The 23,839-nt window shown below is 31.2% G+C and overlaps 4 protein-coding genes across 4 annotated transcripts; 1 reads left to right on the top strand and 3 right to left on the bottom strand.

The window, feature by feature from the left end:
* Nucleotides 1–3,219: 3,219 nt before the first annotated feature.
* On the top strand, nucleotides 3,220–4,822 carry LOC114763191 (transcription factor bHLH93). The gene is made up of 4 exons (XM_028952805.1): nucleotides 3,220–3,418; nucleotides 3,701–3,844; nucleotides 3,946–4,116; nucleotides 4,550–4,822. The coding sequence occupies exons 1-4, from the start codon at nucleotides 3,341–3,343 to the stop codon at nucleotides 4,625–4,627; spliced, it is 471 nt and encodes a 156-aa protein (XP_028808638.1). The 5' UTR covers nucleotides 3,220–3,340; the 3' UTR covers nucleotides 4,628–4,822.
* Nucleotides 4,823–12,309: 7,487 nt separating this feature from the next.
* On the bottom strand, nucleotides 12,310–13,014 carry LOC114763195 (non-specific lipid-transfer protein 1-like). Its single transcript, XM_028952808.1, has 2 exons — nucleotides 12,630–13,014; nucleotides 12,310–12,524 (listed from the first exon to the last, which is right to left on the bottom strand). Exons 1-2 carry the CDS (start codon nucleotides 12,968–12,970, stop codon nucleotides 12,512–12,514), a joined length of 354 nt encoding a protein of 117 aa, XP_028808641.1. The 5' UTR covers nucleotides 12,971–13,014; the 3' UTR covers nucleotides 12,310–12,511.
* A 1,982-nt stretch (nucleotides 13,015–14,996) lies between these two features.
* Nucleotides 14,997–15,670, bottom strand: LOC114763194 (non-specific lipid-transfer protein 1-like). The gene is made up of 2 exons (XM_028952807.1): nucleotides 15,284–15,670; nucleotides 14,997–15,178 (listed from the first exon to the last, which is right to left on the bottom strand). The coding sequence occupies exons 1-2, from the start codon at nucleotides 15,622–15,624 to the stop codon at nucleotides 15,166–15,168; spliced, it is 354 nt and encodes a 117-aa protein (XP_028808640.1). The 5' UTR covers nucleotides 15,625–15,670; the 3' UTR covers nucleotides 14,997–15,165.
* Nucleotides 15,671–19,530: 3,860 nt separating this feature from the next.
* Nucleotides 19,531–20,457, bottom strand: LOC114763190 (non-specific lipid-transfer protein 1). The gene is made up of 2 exons (XM_028952804.1): nucleotides 20,037–20,457; nucleotides 19,531–19,904 (listed from the first exon to the last, which is right to left on the bottom strand). The coding sequence occupies exons 1-2, from the start codon at nucleotides 20,375–20,377 to the stop codon at nucleotides 19,892–19,894; spliced, it is 354 nt and encodes a 117-aa protein (XP_028808637.1). The 5' UTR covers nucleotides 20,378–20,457; the 3' UTR covers nucleotides 19,531–19,891.
* Nucleotides 20,458–23,839: the final 3,382 nt, after the last annotated feature.

The following is a 23,839-nucleotide window of genomic DNA, read 5'->3' as shown; positions in this document are numbered from 1 at the left end:
GTTCCGCAGAAATGCATAATAATGTCCATTTTAATGAGATACCATACTTATAAATTATGAACAATAATATACTTTATTTCCTAAAGTTCATGAGACAATGTATCTAATTAACTAGCTGGTAACTAAAGAAAAGATTTTGATGGTGAGGTAAACATAATTTCCCAGGGGTTTAAATTATCCGAATACAATCATATAGAATTGCCAATCAATATTAATAATGTTGAACATATAATGCTATAGTGGTCCTAATCATACCACCCTACCCAAATTCCTAAATACAAGACTTTTTAAAGTATCCCTTCTTTTGCTATTATCTGATTATTAACTGAACAATTATCTATAATTAGAAATCTCAACGGATAAGTCTATACGTACGTTGGCAAAAAAAAAAAAAAAGGTCTGTGTGTGTGTGTGTGTATTTTTTAAAGAGGGAGGGAGGGAGAGTACTTGGATTGAGTACGTACATCTAGAACCCTATGCTCAGAGAGAATAAAATTGAAAGTAGCTTGGGGCTGAAACGATTATTTAATTATTGTTGTGTGCGCTGTAAATTGTATTATTGTGATGACTAGGGGAAAAGCACGTGAATAGAGGTAGGTGAGTTATTATCATCGTAATAATAAAGAGTCAAACTCACAACTTTATAATAATTTATCCTAATTTTTCGGGTTGCCATTTCATTCCATCTTTGTTTCCCCTATAGAAGCCAGTAGCCCAGTAGTATATTACTATATTTAATTTGAAGAATCAAGAATATCACCAAAATATCATATATGCATAGACAGACACATATACATATACCTCTTGAGCATCAGAACACTCCATGTGTAGTCCTTCCAGAAATATCGGGCTCTTAACAAGAACACCAATGTGATAAATATAAGCCTAAAGAGAAAGCACATTTCAAAAGATTAGAATGTTAAGAGAGAGAGACATTATTAAACCACACAATATCTATAAGACTTCCTAACGTGACTTGGGACTCATAAAATATACTTGGATGATTCCTTCCCCAACTACGATGAAATATGACGCTTGTGCTGTTAGCGTGCAGCTATATTTTAAGCTCTGACAAATCCTATTACTTTCATTAGTTGGGTTAATATGATACGCTTCGTTGTTTGGCACAAGGATATTATTAAACAGGAATTGATTAAGGACATATTGGTAACATTATAACTGGCTTTAGGATTTTCTCGTCTTATTGGGTCCACATGCTTTCAAATCAAACAGGCAATTCAAGTGTTGACGACTTGACGCTCACATCTTGTAGCTCAAATGACATCAAATATTTTTATTAAAAATTAAAAATTCTTAAGTGCAAGATAGTGCGTTTGAACTCTTTGTAGACAATGTTTTGCTCCAAAAAAAAGAAAAGAACTCTTTGTAGACAGTGATTATGTAAGTTATAGTTAAAAAAAAAAAAGTGTTGACATGCGTCTTGCTGTATTTTGAAAATTCATAATTAACTAAGCTTCTAATTAGCACATAAAAAATATATTTAATTTTTATGACCCTTAATTTCAAAATATCAATTCAGTATTAATAAGGTCTTAAAAATTATGTTAAAAAATTAATTGCAAATTATGAATAATATAGTGCTTGTTATGTTTAGATGACATGGTTAACAAATAGCAAGTGAAAATTTTTCGAAATTAACATGATTAACAGATGCATGTCAAACTTGAGACGAAACATGCACTATATATTGATCCGTTGAAATATGTAAGGTACAGGATATGGTTATACAGACTCTCTCCAGTCCCCAAGATATGACTTAGTTGTGGGATTGAGATCAATTTTAAATATAAGACCTTGATTCACTTTATTATAAATATTTATCATTTTTTCCTCAAACTAATAACTGATATGTATAATCTAATATTATATAAGAATATTTTAGAAAGATCAGGTCATAATTTTTTATAAGTAACTAATTTATGTTACTTTCTTAACTTATTCAAATTAGTTAGATGGCTTTTATATTAAGAACAGGTAAAAGCATTTCTTTGATGCTAAATAAAGACGTTGGGACCTTTTAAAATAATTAGATTTGCTCTTTACTTAATAATACTTATTTTACTTATTTATCTTATACATATAGTGTGAAAGTACTTTTTTTAAGCTGATACTAAATACTTATTTGTTCATGTAAGGAAATAAAACTCTTCTCATATACTTATCTTGTACTCTATAAATCATAATTGAAAACTACTTTTGAAGATCCTACCACCATGCCAAATAATCCGTAATTTTTCATATATAGTAATTGAATTATGATGGGGGAAGTAAGTGAGAGAAAGATCACGTGGAGAGAGAAGAGATGTGAAGAAGAAGGAAGAATGTTTATGGGAGGGAGGTGTGGGGAAAAGGAGAAGAAGGAATCTGCATGTGACGGGGGAGACACACACTAGCATGGCAAATATATTACATTCATACGAAAATTGCCAAGCATCCATCCCCTCAAACCTTTTGTTTAGCTGTCAATGCCTCCAAACTCTTCTCACGGGCCTGCTTTATCTTCCCTTCTCTCTCCACACTATTATGTTTTTTTTTTTTTTTGCCCACACAACGTTTCAGTCTATTACGTTTCTCATTTAATGTTTGAACATATACTTAATTACGTTCAATGTTGATAACCCCATGTTAGTATTAATCTAGCTTAGATATTTCGCATTTCAAACCTATATATATATATATGTATGTATGTATGTATGTATGTATGTTTCACTCTTCCTTTTACGTTGTAAAAAAATGTTCATATAGTAAGTTTCAGGAATAGTATAAAGCAAATAAAGGTGAAAGACTTTTCAATCTGGTCGCTGTGGATTCCTTAAGCCTATAATTGATCTGACCTCCACTTGGAAAAGGTGATATCTGCTACTTGTTAATATATATATATATATATATATATAGTAATAAGCGTCGGGAAATTTAGATTCCCCGCGTTAATTAGGGCCACTTCATCACAAAAAGTGGATATGGAATTTACGTTGAAGACCTCATCATCATGATATCCACAAATAATTAGCTACTTGGAATAGTGATAGATTAAGCAACGTACACCTTGCATTTGAGAGGTGGATGGCACACATGTAGAATAGAAGAAAACGCTGGGGCCAAATATGTAATTCACTATATAGCAGGCATAGCATGTTGTAAGGGTGAAGGAAGGAAACAAACAAGGGATGGCATATATTTTATTTGTGAGATCTCTCTATAAAGAAAAGCCCCTCGTAGCCTCAGATAGGAAAAAAGGAGATAAAACCAAGCCCAAGCAGACAAAAAGAAAGCGATAAGAAGCAGAATAGTGAAGAAGAAGGAGGAAGAAGAAACATATATGGCTTCTAGGGGACGAAAGAAGGCTTCTCTGCAACACAAGTTACAGCAGCTTCGAGATGTCACAAATTCTAGTGCTGTAATTCCCTCTCTATGATTCTATATAAACAAGTTGAAGCAATTATATTCATTACTACTCAGGATGGAGGAGAAATCCAGAGGGATCATATTAATATATATTTTGATTTGGATCTTCCCTCTTAATCTAAATCAAACCTACTTTTAGTTATTTTAATTTCTCTTCTATCTCTTCATTATTAGTTCTCCTCATCAGCATCACTACCATATTGATTCTTCAGTGATATTGAAAATGTCAGTGTATATCTTTAAAGGTTTGTTTGCTTGTTTGATTTATCGTCAGGTGAATAAAGCCTCAATTATTGTGGATGCATCCAAATACATAGAAGAGTTGAAGCAAAAAGTGGAGGGACTCAACGCAGAACTGGGAAGCAGCAGTACTACTAATGAAGAATCTTCATCCTCCTCCCAAAATCAATTACCTAAGGTGCTTATTTTGTGTGTTTTTCTCAGAGAATTAGTAAAAATATATATAACGCGTTAATTAATTAAATGTTGGATCTATTATATTTTGGGATAATTTGGCAGGTGACAGTGGAAACCCTAGAGAGGGGTTTTCTGATAAATGTGTTTTCTGAAAGGAATTGCCCTGGAATGCTCGTCTCAATACTCGAAGCCTTTGAAGTGCTTGGACTTGAAGTGCTTGATGCTAGGGTTTCTTGTGAAGATGCCTTTCAGCTAGAAGCTGTGGGAGGAGAAGTAAGACAAATTATTAATCACATGATATTATTTTATTGCTTTCTGTTCATCATCATGATCTTTACTTTTTATATTTTTTATTTTAACTCATTTGACAAATGTCTACAACTGCATCAGAATTCTAAGCTTCCTGAGTTTATGAGTTCTACGATAATTTTTTAAAAGATAGGATTGGAAAAATGAACTTCACGTGGGGGTTGTACGATTTTAATTTTGAGACCCAAATAATAATTTAAATTTCTGCTTGATGAAAAGTACTGCTGACCCAACTGTAGGTGGCTCCCATACATAGATTTATTCGCTCTCTTTTGTATAGTTACATGGCTTGAACCAGCCAACAAAGGAAACATTCTCGATCATCATTACTTCATTAATTAATTTATTAGTACATATAGTATAATTAATTAGGAAAATATACAATTAATTTTTGCAGAGTCAAGAGATCGATGAGAACATAGATGCACAAGTGGTGAGGCAGGCGGTGCTTCAAGCAATAAAGGACATGGAGTGATCAAATTGCGCATTGTTGAGAGGAAGAAATCAAATGAAGAACTGTTCTTGTGTTGTTTTCAAGCGTAAAAGTTCGTCTTCATAAGTAAAAATGTGTATAAGTTCATATAAGTGAGCCAATTGACAAGTGATATATATAATCTGCAAAAGCCTAAAGTGTTTCTTCAATAAATTGTTCTTAAATAATCCTTATAATGTACTACATCCAGGTATTAATGTATAAGAGTTAGTTGAAAATTTAATTTGGTTTTAAATGTAAAATCATAATTTATTTTGTCTCACATATTTATTTATTTTTTTAAAAAAATAATTCCCATGTTGATTGCACATTATTAAGGAGAGTATCTTAGAAAATATAACACCTATTTATTACAAATAATTAACTTAGCTAATTTTTTTATATTCAAAAATTATTTATTTAACTCTTATATTAAGAACGAGATGTAGTATCTAATGATTTTTATTGTTCTAATGGTTTAACAAGTTAGCTAGTTAATGGATAGGCATTTAACCAATAAGGGAATTTCATATAAGGGGGAAATTAGATTAAATAGATGAAATAGCATTTTTCCCCAAAAAAAAAAAAAAAGAGATAGCCTACAGTAAGATTTCTACGGAGGGAAGGGAGTAGTAAACACCAAGTGGGATGGGAATAAGTTTCAATGCTTATTACTTTGATAAGCACCTTAAGTTTATTAGATCTGGATGATCCATATCTCATTTAGATGGTTCAAGTTTAATTTAAAAATATTCTTTTTAAAAAATATTTTTTAAAATGATTAATTAAACATTTTAAATATAAACCATTCAAATATAATATAGACAGTTTAAATTTGATGAGTTTAGGATGTTCATTCAAAATGATAGGCACTGAAACTAGTTCAGTGCCATAGGATGCATCCCTAAAAGTTTGATAAATATAATGAGTTGCACTATTTGAAACTTTTCAATAATAAAAAATTCTATAAAATTTTAATATACAGTTCAGTTTTGTCATTCATGTTTATGATTTTAGTTTGTTAGCATGAGTTGTAGAGCATGACGAAAAAATTCTGAAATTAAAAAATACATCAATCATTGATATCAAATATAAAATTATTTTTAGTTAATTTCATCCTTTTCATTTTTCTCGCTATATATAATGAGTAAGTTTGTTTAGTTAAATAATAAGAAGAAAATAAAGCAACTGTGATGGGAAAAAGGGGAAAAAATGAATCCTTAATTATTAAGTCACTATAAATGAAAAAATAGTTAATAGATATAAGATAGAATTATGGTTTCTATTATACTGAGACATTTTCTTTCTTTATTTATAAACATTTCATCGTACGGCAAATGGGAAAAAAATCATTACATTCACTCCCCACCCGCTTTTCTTTCTTCCATTCTTTATTTTTATTATTGTTGGTAAATCTGGTCTTAAAACGGTAGGGTAAATTACTACAAGAATCTTTTTCCTTTTTGGTGCAACTTGTATTAATTAAAGAATGTCATTGGAGTTTAATTTGTTTGGGGCAAAGCAATCATAATTAGCATCTTATAACAATATATCTATTATATGAAGCAGTTTTCTCTAGACCTTACTATTACACAGACATAAAATAGAAAATTGAAAAAAAAATACATTACGTTGTGTTTGAAAAATGAGTTATACTATTCATGATTTAGAAAGAATACGAGATTTTACACTCCCTCCATTTTTACATGTAAGCCATAATTTTACTGGATTCTGGATATTTAACATAGAAGTCATTTTTCATAGTTTAAGTAACCGTAAGTGCTCTTTTTTTTCTTTTAAACCAAAAGTTACCTGACTTTATGAGAGAAGATGATCAAAAGAGATACTCCTCCAATCTTAAATATAAGATCTTTATATATTAGTATATAAAGATCTTATATTTAAAACTGAAAAAGTATTAAAGAGAGGAATTAAAAGATACACACACTGCTTCTAGTCTTTAATATGGCATTTACTTCGTTGGTATCGTAGTAGAATATGATGTAAAATAGAGGAGGAACATTTTATTGATGATTGTGCATGATTTTTAACCCATCATATCATCTTTTTATGGTCTGTGCATTAATTTTTTTAAAATAATTTTATAAGATACAAAATAAACATATATATATGAGAAAAAATTTATCTTAATTTGTATAAAAATATTTTTTAAAAAAAGTAATTGTAAGTTTCAAACTAAAGCGAATCATTTTCCAGTTATAATTATAGAAAAAAACAAATAATGTGTATCGAATTAACCTGTCATATTGATTTGACAGCCTAACTCGCATATTAATGACTTGATCCATGTCGCATACATATGCAAGTTCTGAGATCAATTTTAGGCTTATAAATTACTGACAACAACCTCAATCATGAAATGTACAACTAATGTTTATTTTCAAGCACTCGGTCAAATATTTTTACTCGTGTTAACTTTCTCCTTTTTTTTTTGTCATATTATTTCAAGATTCATCACAAATGCCATTACACTAATCATAAGGAAACAGTTTCAATCATATGATTTTCATATAATTAACTTTAATTACGCCCTTTTTAACCCCGTGGCAACTTTTTTGATGATACTACCTCCTGTCCTTAGTATTGCTTTCGTTTCTTTATATAAAAACTACTAACTAATTTGAATAGATTAAAAAAATCTGTTAAGTTAGTTATTTATAATAAATAGATATTGTCCTACCTAAAATATCATTACTAATCATATATATTAGCTAGAATTACTATTTGATAAAACATTTAACATATGCAACTACTACAAGAATTATTTTAGGAAAAAATAAATAAATATAAAAGACAAAATAGATTGGGATCTTATATTTAGGATAAAAATTAAATGTCAAACTAGCTCTTATATTAAGAATCGGAGGTAATATAAGATCCAGTTGACTAATTTAAAAAAATTAAGAAAAATTATTAAACTACTTAATTATGCTTATAAAAAATAATAATAGCTTATAAGAATTACTTAATTATAGCATATCTTACATGATCTCTTTAAAATATTTATGTGTATCGTTAGATTATATATTAATTTATAGGTGAGGCACATTAGTTTGAATAAAAATGATAAATATAAATACTGTAAAATAATTTAATAATTTTTTTAATTTTCTCAAATTAATCAACTGGATCTTATATGAAGAATATAAAGTAGTAATACATAAATTTTGTATAGAAGGCCAAATTAGATCGCTTGCTTATGAATATTTTTTTTTTAGGCTACATATTTTGGTTATTGGTGGCCAAATGTTTGGGTTGCAAGGGCAAATGGTGCAGCATATATTTCCCCGTGTCAAATATTTCTTCTCATACAATGCGTAAGTCATTCTTCCTAACCATTTGTATGAAACTTGTGCCCAAGAAAACTTAAAAATTGCACATTCCATCACTTTCATTATGGAAAAAGTTGACGTTCTAATCAATTACCCTGATAAATTCATCCACAGAAAAAAGAATAGTAGAGTATTACATACACAAGAATCAAAGATCATAACATGTAAAAGTAAAAACCAAATGAAGGAAATTGATAAGCTCCGTCAATGCACTTTTTTCCTCTATCTTCAAAAGTCCTACCAAATTTCTGCTAATACATCGAATTGAGTCAATCATAGAAGGGGTCAATTGGTAATTAAGGTCATGTTTACTGCACATTTATCCCCATAATTGAAGTAAGTTTTGGGTTCCATCAACATTGTGCTTAGGAGTTTATTCACTCAACCATTTTCAAAATATCTAGCCCAATGGTAAATATAATCCATCATTAAATTAACCAACAAAAGTAATAAAATAAAGGATGTAAGTACTATCAAGAAAGATTGGCTATGAAGCGCTCGTAGGTGGCTTTTTGAGTTGGTCATCAAATCACAAGCGGAAAAGACTTATTCAACGGAAGGGCTAACCACTTTTGGTCCTAATTCTAGCCTTATACGGCTTCCTCAAAGGCATTTCATCCTCCTTTTAATTTGAATTATTCATTATTTATTATTTCTATCACACCTAGTTATCTTTTGAAGAATTATTTTTGTTCTTTTATACTCCATATTCATGCCAAACAGTATTTTTTTTAACATATTCTTTTTTCATTTCCTTTTTTATTTCACAAAAGACTTCAATAATCTTTATTTTTTTCAAAATAAGCAATACCGAAATTAAACAATTTAGTCCTTGCTACGCCAACAAATATATGCTTATAAAATTAGACAAAGTTATCTTGTATTTAAAAAAGAAAGAAAAAAGCCCATGTGGGGGCTTTAAATTAATGTGTTATGCAGGGCACTAGTGGGAAAAAAAACTCGAGAACATTAAAGAATGGGGGTTGGGTCGTAAGTTTTAGGCTCGTCATCATTCAGGCCCAAGAAATTACTTTTTGGGCCGATTGTCTTGTGGGAGATCCATTAAGCTGTTGCCAATCATGGAACAAAAAGAGAAACCTGAGCCCATTATATTTGCAGCGGGAAAATGATTCAAGGCTAGCAAGGCTATAAATCAGTTTTTACTATTAAAATTATATTATTATTTTTAAATAAGAGGCAAATTTATTTATGAGGAACTAGTTACTTACAAATCAAAAATTCACCGTCAAACACTGAATGTGAACACCTTTTCCGTGAGAATTCAAATGGATCTTGACGATCAAAACCCGATACATAAAGTTCATACACAAAGTATTGGTATTTCTAAGTAAATAAGAAATACAGTACTCTGAGATTAATGAAATGACAGGCCTTTTTTTGTTAAAAACCAGTGTTAATACTAGTATAAAATTAAAATTACAAGAACTTCGCATTTAATCTTTTTTCCCCACATCTGTGCAGTAGTGCATGTTTTGGCGAAATCTACTTTAGTAATTGGGAAAAAAATCTCAAAACTGAGAATCAGTGAATTATCACAATTGTTTTGTCAAGGTATTAAGAACAAAAACAAAGTTTCTTTAAAAATCTAGGGAAAAAAATTGCTAAGAAATGTGAAAGAGTTGTAAAAATAAGTGAGTGTTTCGTTTCCACGTTTGATGTAATTCAAATTAAGATCGTGTTTGCCACGGCGTTTGAAACCCTCACACGTGCCTTGAACAAAATATAACCAACTTTTTTTTTTGTTAAAATATAAGTGTCCTCTTGTTAGAGACAATCCTATTTAAAATATCGCCAGGTACTAAATGTGGACACCTCTCTCAGCGAGGATTCAAATCTTGATTCACCAATATTATAAGGGATTAGTTTTTTCTGTTAGATTCAATTTTTTTAGTTATAACTTACTTATTGTATCATTTGCAAGTGACGTGATGTCAAGATAAAAGCAAATGGACTTCTAAAAAAAGACTTTTGGAAAACCAACTTTTTGTTTGGTTAGCTTTTGCCACCCTAAAACGGTAAAACGCTAACGGCTTGGCAACCCAAATGGGCTTTTGCTCCCCTCCTGTTGAAGTGGCTTTCGGCTTTTGCACATGCAAGTTTGTAAGTCTGGATTCCATATTACCCTTAAAAGAACACATAATTGTTTAGCAGAGATACCAACGAGACTGGTCTAAGTGATAAGCGGCTTGATTTCACTTAAGCGAGGTCTCGAGTTCGAGTCTTAACATATGCAGAAATCCCCGTTTGGAGACTCACCCATCCAGATGTAGTCAGAACAAAATTCTGATAAACTGGATAGGCAAAAAAAAAAAATTGTTTAGCGGAGATTGCTGGGGTAAAATTGTCTGTTTCAGAATTTTGGATCTGAATACAAATTTGTACCGAAAATTGTCGCTGGGGAGCATCAGACACCCAGAAGGTTTTTTTTTTTGGTTTAATATTATAATGAAAATTTGAAAATATAACAAATTTGCCTCCTGCTACTAACAAATTAGTTAAAATATTGATATTAACTATTAACATTTTTAATTGTAAAGGGTCAAAATTGGTTATAATTTTAAATCTTTGGGATAATATTAGACCTAAAAACCTTTTGAGTGCTTAACATTTCTTAGTCAACACATCAAAGTTTACATTATTTATATATATATATATATTTTTAATAAATCTACTTTTACATAACAAAAATCACATCATAAAATTTATGTCTTTTTTAGCACTACCTCAGTTTTACATAAAAGATCTATTGCGCAAACAATTTTCAGTTTATCAACTTTTTCCTAATATACCTCCTAAACATAATAGTTCTGTCAAATTTAAAACTAATCACAACCTAAATAATGCCACTGCACAATTTTTTAGGGGTCTAAATCATAAAACATGGAAAAATCCTTAAACAAAGAAAACCATTAGCACAAAATTAGCAAGATAACCTGCGAAATTAACTATAATAAATTTTTAAGGTTCTCGATATAAGATGGTGGAGCCAGAGGCTCTGAAGAGAAAATTAGTACTTTTTCATTTATTTCTGAATGGATTGACAAATAACAAGCAATTAATAAATGCAATCTGTTCATTATTGCCTTTTTACTGCTCAGGCTAATTCTGAGGCACCCTGCCTTTCACTGCACGTAAATAAAATTACGAGTATTTAAATAGAAACTAAATTATAATTTTAAAATTATTTTTATGATATATAAAATAAATATATAAAAGAGTTTGTTTTATTTTACGAAAAAATGTTTTTCAAAAACATATTTTTTGAGTTGGCCGAACACCTCCCACGTCATTTTGTTTGATATAGTGAATAAATCGACGCCGTACATTTCAGGCCAATAAAACAACGTCCGTTCGTATTTCTTTGGATAAATCGTAGCCGTACGTCGCTTATCGTCATCCCCCGTTAATCGAGGAGGATAGATAAGGTTCTCCCTCGTCTCCTTTCTCCACCAATCGGTTCATAACATGCTTTTTATTTAAATGTTACTATCCCATATACTTAATATAAGACTTAATTAAATGACAAGAAGAAAATATGTATATATAAGATTTAATTGATTAATTTGATAAGATTAAAAAAAATTAGTTAAATTAGGTATTTGTTATAAATAGGTATTGTATTTTCTAAAATATCTTAATTAATTATATATATTAACTAGAATTATTATTTAATTGTGTAACTACTGTTATCATTTAATTGTGTAACTACTGGAAGGACTAATTTGAAAAAAAATATAAATATGAAAGATAAAGTGGTTGGGATCTTATATTTAAGAGCAAATTGAAAATCAGATAAATTTTTATAGTAAAGAACGAAGGTGTTGACTACTTTGAAAGTAAACACCTATTTGTCATAAATATGTGTTCTTTTTTTTAAAATATATTTACTAATAATTTATATTAACTAGAATTATTATTTGATAAAATATTTAATTTATATAACTGTCATAAAGACTACTTTAAAAAAATAAATAAATATAAAAGATAAAATAGATTGAGATATTATATTTAAAATCAAATTAAAAGTTAAATTTTTATAATTAGAAGCAGAGGTAATATTGTCTTTTTTAAATGGCCTGTTTGGCAGAGTGAAAATCTAAGATAGGAAACAGAAAATCATGTATTTCAAATCTTTTGTATTTTATTTTTCTTTTTCCTTATTTTTGTCACTCTCATTTACTTTCTATTGCAAACTAAACGTGCACATTCAGATCTCAGTTTCAACTCGGAACTCCCAAAGTTCAGAGAATTGAAGATTATATTACATGAAAAAAGAAAGAGGATTATATTATATATAAAATCAAATGTAGCACCATGGAATTGAAGATTTGTGAATAATACATGACACAGCGATACCGATACACATACTAATCAACTGACACAAAGTACACTTAATTAAAACTAACATGTATTGAGACATAAAATCATGGGGACACACTTCAAAAGTAGACTCCCATAATATAGCAACGTGGTCCTTCCTTTATTCTTCAACGCCATTGCCTTCTCATCATCTTCAGAACCTGATGCTGCATCGTCATTCACCGAAATAAACAAAACTTCAGCTTCACTAAATAATAATAATAATAATAATGAACAAGAAGCGCTACATATACAGAGAGAGAGAGAGATACTTGGCACAGTTGGTGGAGGTGCTGATCTTGTAGGGGATGTTGACCTTGCATTGCGCAGGAAGGTTCTGAGCATTCTGAGGGTTGAGTCCGGGGAGCTGGCCGGCGGCGCCCTTGAGGCAGTTGCAGACGGTCTGTTTGTCGACGGTGGTCTGAGCCGCGCTGAGGAGACTCCTGACTCCATTGCAGCAGGCGGGTGCCGGAGCGCCACCGCTCTGGAGGTAAGAGAGGCATGGTGCGAGGCTGGTGGTGACCTGGCCGCAAGTGATGGCTTCGGCAATGGGTGTGGCCACCAGGGCCACACACAGCACCACCATGCATGCCACCTTTATGAGACCCGCCATTGTTTTCGCTACTGAAACTTGAAAGCAGAAACTTATAAAACTTTAAAATACTGTAATATGAGTGAATTGAGATTTGCTTGCTCAGTGCCCAATAGTGTAGGAGTGGGTGGGTTTATATAGAGAACTTCTCAGGGGCTTCGGCCTAGAATTTCTTTTCTTCTTTTAATTTTTAAAACATAAACAGGAGGAAGAGATGCGAGGGACCGTACTGGGGGGGCGGGGAAAGAGAAGAATAGATAGGAGGCGGGCGCGCGGGGCATAGGTAAAAGTTGTTGGTGGTTGTAAGCCAATTAAGTGCGAATTTTGATACACAGTCTCGTCCTGTCACCACGTGGCAGCATACGAATCGTGATATTGAAGTACGCGAAGCAGGTGATTGCGACCAGCATCGGTGCCCAACATTATCTACCGCTCCCTAACTTGAATTTGCCGGTAGTCGCTGAACTTCACCTCCTTTAATTGATTTCAGTTCAATATATATTACCACAGTAATTATTCAGTTGAAGGAATTTACTCGTACTCGGTAATGAAATACTGTTTGTGAGTCTCCGATGATTCCAACGCCACCACTTTATCACGCCATCTCCCAACCATGGTAGACTACCTTACTCAACTTCTCCATCTATGAGCAAGTTTTTCTTCTCTTGAGTAGTTAGTTAAGGCAGATATTGAAGGGGTGTGTCCTTCGTATTAACTTCTTTACCTATCATATGAACTTTTATTCTTGCTCCTATTTTTAATATAAAAACTAATTAATTAATTTTAATAAATTAAAAATTTTAATTTAATTAGTATTTTTATAATAAATATGTGTTATCTTTTCTAAAATATTCTTATTAATTGAATGTATTGAGTAAAACTATCGTAATTATAAGGATTATCTTTTCTTTTAAAAAATAAATATAAAGAACAAAGTGAATTGAGATTTTATATTTAGAACCAAAATAAAAATCAAACAAGCTCTCATATTAAGGATCACAGATAGTATTTACCGAAAAAAATGTTCGGTACCAAGTAAAACTATTTAGAAAAATGATTTTACATCAACAAAACTTTCCTCACATATTTATTTCATATATTATAAAATTATGATTTGATTTTCATCTAAATTCATGTGTCTAATGGAATAGAAGCAGGTTGATTTGCTATTGTTATTTTCCTTCCAACTCAATTTAAGTTTGTACCAACCTGATTAGGTATGGTGCTTTATTTAATCATCGTTTTATTTTTTGAAAAGAAAAAACAATATGCTCTGTTGAGTTCTTAACATAAGATTTAGTTTATATTTTAAATTAAACTACAAAATAATTATCATATTAAAGAATGAATGTATTAATTTACTTTTTTACATTCATAATTTAGATGAAAAGATGTTATAAGAAGAACATGGCTAAATGAGAAGATAAAACCTTAAAAAAGTGATTGTTCAATTTTAAAATTTCAAATCTATATTGGTTATTATATTAGCATGACTATATTAAAAAAACAAATAACAATATACTTTTATAATAATTTATGATTTGAAATTTTAAAATTTAATAGTTATTTTTGAGATCTTCCCAAATGAGAAACTAACAAGATTCATGGAACACACAACACCTCTTTGAAAAAATATTAGCTAAAGATGCTTCATACTTGTTAAACCATGTATTCTATTTTATGCAGAAAAAAAAATGTAACAATTTTCCTTTCCAATGTTATTTCTTCTTTTCTCGAATCGATGGACAAGCAATTTAATGCAATCAGTCAATTGTCTTTTTCATTGGTCAGGGCCTCCGTACACTGCTCAGGGCTCAGGCTAATTCTGTCGCATCCCTCATCTGCTTTACCCTTTCCCGCCTTTCACTTCGCCTGAATGAAACTACGTCGTTTTGCCCATTAGCGCAGAAACAAAGAAGGACAAGCTTTTCCCTGTTCATGTTTATTATTTTATAATAACCCTAAAATATTTTTGAAAACCTTTTTAGGTATTTTATGTAAACAAATATTTTAAAAGAAAAAAAAAAAAGAGGATTATATATATAATCAAAATACTACCATGGAAATTGAAGATTTGTGATCAGTACATGACCCAGCGAAAATGACACACATATTAATCCACTGACACAAAGTACACTTAATTAAAAGTAGACTCCCACAAATATAGCTAAGTGATCCTTCCTTTATTCTTCAACGCCGTTGCCTTCTCATCATCTTCAGAACCTGATGCTGCATCGTCATTCACCAAAATAATCAAAACATCAGCTTCACTAAATAATAATGATGTACAAGAAGAACGCACACATATGTATAGACATATATATATAAATATACCTGGCACAGTTGGTGGAGGTGCTGATCTTGTAGGGGATGTTGACCTTGCATTGCGCAGGAAGGTTCTGAGCATTCTGAGGGTTGAGTCCGGGGATCTGGCCGGCGGCGTTCTTGAGGCAGTTGCAGACGGTCTGTTTGTCGGCGGTGGTCTGAGCGGCGCCGAGGAGGGTCCTGACGCCATTGCAGCAGCCGGGTGCGGGAGCGCCACCCCTCTGGAGGTAAGTGAGGCATGGTGCGAGGCTGCTGGTGACCTGGCCGCAAGTGACGGCTTCGGCAATGGGTGCGGCCACCACGGCCACACACAGCACCATCATGCATGCCACCTTCATGAGACCCGCCATTGTTTTCGCTACTGAAACTCGAAAGCAGAAACTTGTAATAACTTCAAAATGCTGTAATATGAGTGATTTGCAATTTGCTTGCCCTGTGCCCAATACTGCCGGAGTGGGAGGGTTTATATAGACAACTTCTGTGGGACATGGGCCTAGAATTTCTTTCTTTCTTTCTTTTAATTTTTAATTTTTAATGAAAAAATCTGGCCGGAAAAAATGCTGAGTAAGTGATAACACAAGCAATCAGTTTTAATAATCTGCATCCTCTCCTATGTCTCATTTCAACAGTTTAAATTTAAAATTTTTAATTATTTATTTTTAAATAAAAAATTATTTTTAAAAAAAATGATAGATAAAACATTATTTCTATTTTAGATTCTATACATATTAAAATAATTATTTTAAATAAGTAAATAAAAAAAATTAATTTTGAATCATCTAAATAAAATATGAATGATTCATTCAAATCTAATAAACATTGAAATCATTAAAGTGAGCACTAAAAGTGGTTCTATAGCATAATTTGAATTATATTATTTGGCGTAAGAAACTATGAATGTGGATTTGTTACATTATTTGATTTTTGACTCAAGTGATAAAATTAAAAAGAAAAGGGATTTTGTTTTATGAAAGAAATAGAAGGAAAAGACACTACTTACCAGGAGAGGAGGAGCGGGGAAGAGAAGAAGCGAAAGGACGGGGAGGGCAGAGCGCAGCACATGGGTGAAAGTTGTTGGTTGTTGTAGCCAATTAAATGCGGTGACTGGCACACAGTCTCGTCCTGTCACCACGTGGCGGCATTCGAGTCGTGATATGAAAGTACCCAAAGCAGGGGATTGCGACCAAAATCGGTGCCCAACATGATCCACCCCTCCCTGACTTGGATTGGCCGACCATCTTTGACCTGCACCTGCTGTAATTGATTTCAATTCAATTAATAACCACATCAATTATTCAGTTTGAAGAAATTTACTCGGTAACGCCTCCGTATCTAATTATAAGATTTTTTTTTAATAAATTTGTCTCTTTTTACACGGTCTCTTTTGAGTTTATCTAAATATTTAATACATTATTATCTATTTTACCTTTAATAAATTCTCATGTAATTCTCTATTTATACATTCTCTCTCTATTTATTTCATTATTACTCTCTTATATTTGTTAAGGGTATATTTGAAAAAAAAATTATATTTATTACATATTAATTACTTTTAACTAATTTAATTATTTTTTTAAAAAACACAATTTGACCAAAAAGTTTTTATAATTAGGAACGGAGTAGTACTGTTTACGAGTCTCCAAAGGTTCCAATGCCCCCCAGTTTATTACGCCCTCTCCCAGTGTTAATAGAGTACTTTACGCAACTTCTTCATCTATGAACTAGTTTTTCCCCCCCAAAACAACTTGATTGCTAAATACTCCCTCCGTTTCTTATTATAAGAGACATTTGATGCTTATAACATGTTCCTATATATAAGAGACACTTATAAGTTGTCTCTACTTTTTTGTATTGATTTACTATTTTACCCAAATTTATTATCTCCAACTCACACTTTCCCTCCCTCCTACTTCTCTTTCTTTTAATAATTTAATTGTTCTCTCTCATACTCTCTCTCCTTATTAATGAGGGCATTTTTAGAAAAAAAAAATTATACTTTTTACACATTAATTGTTCTTAACTAATTTTAACTGTTTTTTTTATCAACGTACTTCGGTTATTTGTCTCTTATAATAAAGAATGGATGGAGTAGTTATTAGTTAAGGCTGACGTTGAAGCTGCCTGAAGGGCTGTCCCGTTCATATTAAGTTCGTTCTTAATCTCCCCGGGGGGTGGGGGGGATTTCTTTCCCCATCACCTCAACTTTTGAATTGATTTGGTATCAACTAAAAACATTTTAAAAAAATATTTTTACATAAACCGAAATAATTTTTTTTATATATTTGTTTCAGATTATTTGTTATTATTATTTTCCTTCAAACTCAAATTAAGTTTGTACCGATTATGATGGGGTATGGTGCTTTATTTAGAGTATTTGGGTAACTCCAAAAGTATTTTTCAGAAACTTTTTTTATAAATTAAGACAAACTCTTTTACATATTTATTTCGTGTATCGTAATACTCCTCCGGTTCTTATTATAAGACCCAATTTGACTTTTTATTTGGTCCTAATTATAAGACCCAATCCATTTTCTCTCTTATATTTATGCATTTTTTTCCAAGATAATCCTTCTAATAATGATAGTTTTAGCCAATATACTTAATTAGCAAAGATATTTTAGGAATAACAACACTTATTTATTATAAATAACTAACTTAACTTATTTCCTTAATCTCTTCAAATAAGTCAATTGGGTCTTATAATTAGGACCGGAGGAGTACCATTTTTAAAACCATGATTTTATTTATATCCAAACACCTCTTTAATCATAGTTTTATTTTTTGAAAAGAAAAAACAACCATGTTATATTGAATCCTTCAATAGTTGATAAGGTGTAATGAAGTGAGATAGGTATTAACAACTCGTGCATTAAATTTTTATAATATACTAAGAAAATATATAATATGTTGTACATGTATATGTCATAATAGTTGTTAATAATTACATTCTAGTTGGTTAATAATTGATAAATGGAACTTATTAAAACATGTATTGTATTTTTTCGGCCTGAAGAAAGAACAATTTTCGAAGTTTTTTTTTAAAAAAAAAGAACGAACAGTCCCCATCGAATGTTATTTCTTCTTTTCTCGAATGGATGGACAAGCAATTCAATGTGCTCAGTTAATTGTCTTTTCATTGGCCAGGTTCCCCGTACACTGCTCAGGCTAATTCTGTCGCATCCCCCATCTGTTTAACTCTTTCCCGCCTTTCACTTCACCCGAACCAAACTACGTCGTTTTGTACAACGGATGAAGAAATCAAGAAGGACAACCTTTTGTCTGTTTATATTTATTATAAAATCTTTTTAACTAAATCAAACGATTTAAGAAAAAAATTAAAATGAATTAAAAATAATTAATATATAGTAAATATAATTTTTTTAAAATATATTTTATTACAAATAGATAGATGTGAAAAAATAATAATGAGGTAAATGAAGAAAGAGAATGTATTAAATCTATTAAATTATGGGTAAAATAGGTAATAATATATTCCCTCTGGTTCAAAATATTAGCTAAATTTTATTTATTACGTCTATCAAGAAACTAATTAAAATCAATTTAACAATAAATGTGTAATGTATATATTTATTTTTTCTAATATACCCTCGTTAATAAAGAGAATACGTAAAAGATATAAAAAATGAAAAAAAAAGGAAAGAAAATATATGGGAATAAAATTTTTAAAAAAACCTTATTAAATGTTTGGACAAAAATAAATGTTATCTTATAAAAAAAACCTTTTAAAAAAGTTTAGTTTATATTTTGATCCGAAAAAGTATTAAATGTTCAGACAAATTTAAAAACAAATCTTATAAAAAAACAAACCTATTAAAAAAATTAGATCTTACAATAAAAAAACAGAAAAAGTACTATTTTATAATAATTCTAAAATATTTTGTACAAACTGTTTTAGGTATAATTCCATAGCAGTGGTTTCTTTACAATCATAAAATAAAAAAATTTAATTAAAAGTAGATTTTATAAACATTCTTCTCCGATTTTAAATGTAAACCCTAGTGAAACGGCCGAAAAAAGAAGCATGCATGCATGCATACATACATATATATATATATATATATATATAGCAAATGAAATTTTTTTTAAAAGAATTATATCCTTCATTTATATTAAATAAGTATTTACATGCATTAATTAAGGACTCAGTTAATCAACGTCAAATCGTTTTTCTATTTTAGACAACATACGTTATATATCAACGTCAAGTTCTAAAGCAAATTAACAAATTAGGTCACAATCATTTTACTTTAATCCCATGAAATAGTAATCTTCTCTGGCCCATATATTTGCCATGTAAGAAAATATTCATTACGTAGGCACCCTCCCATCACGATCATTAGGTTCATTAAGAAACGAAAAGACAAGAAAAAAAACAAACAACAAAGTGCGATGGAATTAATCAGTGATTAATACATGAAACAGCCGAAACTGACGCACATAATTAATCACCAGACACAAAGTACACTTAATTAAAAACTAATTAGCATGGAGACATAAAACCATGGGGACACTTAAAACTATAGACTCTCATCTCATGGATGGATCTCTGCAGCTATCAAGGTGGTCCTCCTTTATTTATGAACGCTATCATCATCTTCAGAACTTGATGCTGCATTATTCACCAGAATAAACCCATGTCAGCTCCAGCAAAACAAATCTCTCACTTCCCAGAAATTAAATGTATTCGTTTCATTTCAGAATATACATACACACATATATATATATGGAGAGAGAGAGATACCTGGCACAGTTGGTGGAGGTGCTGATCTTGTAGGGGATGTTGACCTTGCATTGAGCCGGAAGAGACTGAGCGTTCTGGTCTTTGAAATTGGGGATCTGGCCGGCCGCGCTCTTGAGGCAGTTGCAGACGGTCTGTTTGTCGGCGGTGGTCTGAGCGGCGCCGAGGATACTCCTGACGCCATTGCAGCAGGCGGGTGCCGGAGCGCCACCCCTCTGGAGGTAAGTGAGGCATGGTGCGAGGCTGGTGGTGACCTGGCCGCAAGTAACGGCTTCGGCAATGGGTGCGGCCATCACGGCTACACACAGCACCACCATGCATGCCACCTTCATGAGACCCGCCATTGTTTTGATTACTCAAACTCGAAAGCAGAAACTTTTAACTTGAAAATGCTTTGGTGTGAGCGGTTTGCGATTCGCTTGCTCTGGTGCCGAATGGTGGAGGGGTGGGTGGGTTTATATAGAGAACTTCTGGGCAACGGGACCTTGAATTTCGTTTTTTTTAATTAAAAAAGAAAAAGAAAAGCAACGGAAAACTTGAATGGATTGTGAGTTTACGATTAGAGAAAAAATACTTACTTCTGGCCAAAAAGTGGGTGGGGGATATGCATTAATTTGGGGTAACTTACTTGAATCAATTAGTTAGTTGGTTCTGGCAAAAAACATTAAAGGTAGCTGGTTAGTTTTTATAAATAAATATTTAAATGTTTCAAATATTGGTTTTTAAGACAGTTAGAATATGTTACGTGATGTTAAAGCAGACCACTTTTTTTGTCTGATTGGTTAATGTATTTTTCACTTTTTTCTAACCAAACATATACTTGTACAAAAGTCGATCTATCATCAATTTAAAAATAAAAATGCCTGAATTGGATTATAGCGGATGTTTGGGTTACAATCAAATTATAATTTCAGAAATAATTTTACAATATACGAAGTAAATATATGAAAAAAATTTATCTCGATTTACAAAAAAATATTTTTTTAAAAGTATTTCTGGGTGTTTCCAAACACTCCTTATATTTTTATAGTTTATGTTAATAGTTTATTTGAGTTATTTATTTTGCTTTATTTCAAATTTCTAGCTCCGAGTTTTAAAATATTAGTTGCAGTGCGTAAAAGGCAATAGTAATAGGTAGGAAATTAAAGCAGAAGTACTTATAAGATCCAAAAGCTTTGAATTAATTTGTATTACCTTTTCTTTTAGTAGATTCATATTGGATTTGTATGAGCAATAAATACATGTTTAGACATTTTACTCATAATTAATATATCTTCTCTTTTTATTTTTTGTATGTAAACAAAATCCTTCCCGAACAAAATCAACATGTATTTATAAAACTAACCAACTCCCTTTCAACCATAATTGTATTCTTTATTTATTATTATAGTGATTTTATTTATATGAAGTATAATATATATTAAATAAGATTAAAGTTAAAAAGTTGTTAAATTATTAAAATTTTGTACTTAAGATTAAAATAAAAATTAAATAAATTTTTATATTAAAAAGGGTTAAGATGCATCCAACATCCCGAAGTATTTTCTTAGGTACAGCCAGCATCCTAAAGTATTTTGTGGTACATCCAACACTTCGAAGTATTTTTTAAAGACATCCAGCACCCTCAAGTATTTTATTTGCCTTAATGCTAGATGTACCAAAAAATATTTATAGATACTAGATGCACCTAAAAAAATATTTTGAGATGCTAGATGTACTAAAAAAATATTTTATGATACTAAACGTATATAAAAAATATTTTAAGATACTAGATATATCAAAAAATATTTTAAAATACTAAATATACATAAAAAAATTTTAAAATACTAGATATATCTCAACCTGTTAAAAACAGGAGGCAGCGTTAATTTTTACCAGAAGATTATACGCTATATACAATTTACAGACAGTAGTGGTACTAGTATTACTGTTGGCCACGAACAAGACTTCGGGAGAAGAGAAAGTAAATAGGGCGGGCGTACATGAAGGTGTAGGTTGTTGGCTGTTGTGAGCCAATTAAATGCGATGCGTGATCCAGAAGCTGGTCCTGTCACCACGTGGCGACATTCAAGTCGTCACGCTGCGTAAGCGAAGCAGGTGATTGCGACCTAAATCGGTGCCAAACATTATCGACCACTCCCCTAGGCCGGGACTAGATTCGCCGACAACATACGTGACCTTCCCCCTCCACGGCCACTCTTGTTTCCATCATTATATTCCTCTCATTCGAAATTCAAATTCAATTAATTTCTGTCATGATTATAGGGAAAAAAAGTTTAATTTTATTAATGGGTAATCAAAACAAGATTTTAGTGGAACTAACTCAGTTTACTTCCGATTAAAATAGGCTCGTAAGTCATAACCCTACGCTCTAAATTCGATTATCCCAATGGCCCTCCGGTTTATGAATAGAGGAGGTGCCACTTTATGGGGCATCACTTTGTTGTATTTCCTTTTCAGTGATATACGTATCAGTATCTTCTTCTTCTTCATCAGTGAATAAGTTTTTTTTTTTTTTTGCTTTTTCCTTCTCATTAGTCTTATTTTTGTCTATGTATAGGTTTTATTATAATTTGTGATTTACGAATTTCAAGAGGTGAAAACACTACATGTCTAATTTTCCATAGAATCACTCAAACTCTGAACCTTGGGATTATCAGCTTTCATCCGAATTCGGGGGTGTTTGGGGTAACATAAACAAATCGAGACAAACTCCTTCACATATTTACTTTGTATACCTGTCTCTTTTAAGCTGTCAGACTTTGTGCTAGGTTGGAATCACAATAGAATTCTTTAAAATTAGTTTTCTAGTCATGATTTACGAAGTGCTACCTCCGGTACTAATTATAAGATCCAATTAACTAATTTGGAGAGATTAATGAACTTAGTTAAGTTAGTTATTTGTAATGAATAGGTGTTGTTTTTCTTAAAATATCATTACTAATCAAGTGTGTTGGCTAAAAGTATGATTATTAGAAAGACTATCTTGAAAAAAAATTGAGTAAATATAAGAGACAAAATAGATTTAGATCTTATATTAAGGACCGGAAGTAGTATGAGATAAATATATGGGGAGAATTTTATTTCAAATTACATAAATAAGTGTCTGTGAAGCGTCTAATTGTGATTATAAACAAGCACTGATTTAACAACTAACTTTTAGGGTGTGATTTATGATTCATCTAAAACTTGTGCTTGTAACAAAACGGAGCCTGAACTACTTTGAATTTGCATTTGTTTGGAGAGTTTACGTGCTTGAATTTGTTGGTTCATGTTTTAGTTTGCCTAAAACCAAAGTTTTATAACCTCAGAAGTTAGTTGGAGGCAAAAGACGTTTTGGAAGGTAACCCCAGGTAGAGGAGCCCAAATAAAAGAAAATAATATCCACTGGCTTTCTTCTCTCTCCTTATTTTCGGAAAAAATAGCCTTCATCTTTAATTTTTAACGTTATTTCAGATAAAATAACTGCAACAAAACAGATGAAATTAATTTCACGAATCTATCTTAATTTAATCGAAGATTCTTTCGCCCACACATACGCTCATCAGATTTATAAATAATTTGAACACAACCCCAAAAAAAAAAAAAAAACAGAGACATGAGACTACAATTACGTGGTGCCCACTGCCCAGGGCAGAATTAATTGTTACTCCCTCTGTTTCTTATTATAAGAGACAAATAACCGAAGTACGTTGATAAAAAAAAAGTTAAAATTAGTTAAGAACAATTAATGTGTAAAAAGTATAATTTTTTTTCTAAAAATACCCTCATTAGTAAGGAGAGAGAGCATGAGAGAGAACAATTAA

This window comes from Neltuma alba, unplaced genomic scaffold (assembly GCF_004799145.2).
Source record: "Neltuma alba isolate B1F8T4 unplaced genomic scaffold, ASM479914v2 tig00011265_pilon, whole genome shotgun sequence".
NCBI classification, from domain to species: domain Eukaryota; kingdom Viridiplantae; phylum Streptophyta; class Magnoliopsida; order Fabales; family Fabaceae; genus Neltuma; species Neltuma alba.
Note: the sequence above shows the minus strand (reverse complement) of the source record. Positions and strands in the feature narration are given on the sequence as shown.

Coding starts and splice junctions, on each gene's coding strand:
- LOC114763194 (XM_028952807.1), bottom strand. CDS start 15,624: ATGGCGGGTCTCATGAAGGTGGCATGCATGATGGTGCTGTGTGTGGCC.
- LOC114763191 (XM_028952805.1), top strand. CDS start 3,341: ATGGCTTCTAGGGGACGAAAGAAGGCTTCTCTGCAACACAAGTTACAG. Junction 3,419..3,700: donor ATGTCACAAATTCTAGTGCT/GTAATTCCCTCT, acceptor ATTTATCGTCAG/GTGAATAAAGCCTCAATTAT. Junction 3,845..3,945: donor CCCAAAATCAATTACCTAAG/GTGCTTATTTTG, acceptor ATAATTTGGCAG/GTGACAGTGGAAACCCTAGA.
- LOC114763195 (XM_028952808.1), bottom strand. CDS start 12,970: ATGGCGGGTCTCATAAAGGTGGCATGCATGGTGGTGCTGTGTGTGGCC.
- LOC114763190 (XM_028952804.1), bottom strand. CDS start 20,377: ATGGCGGGTCTCATGAAGGTGGCATGCATGGTGGTGCTGTGTGTAGCC.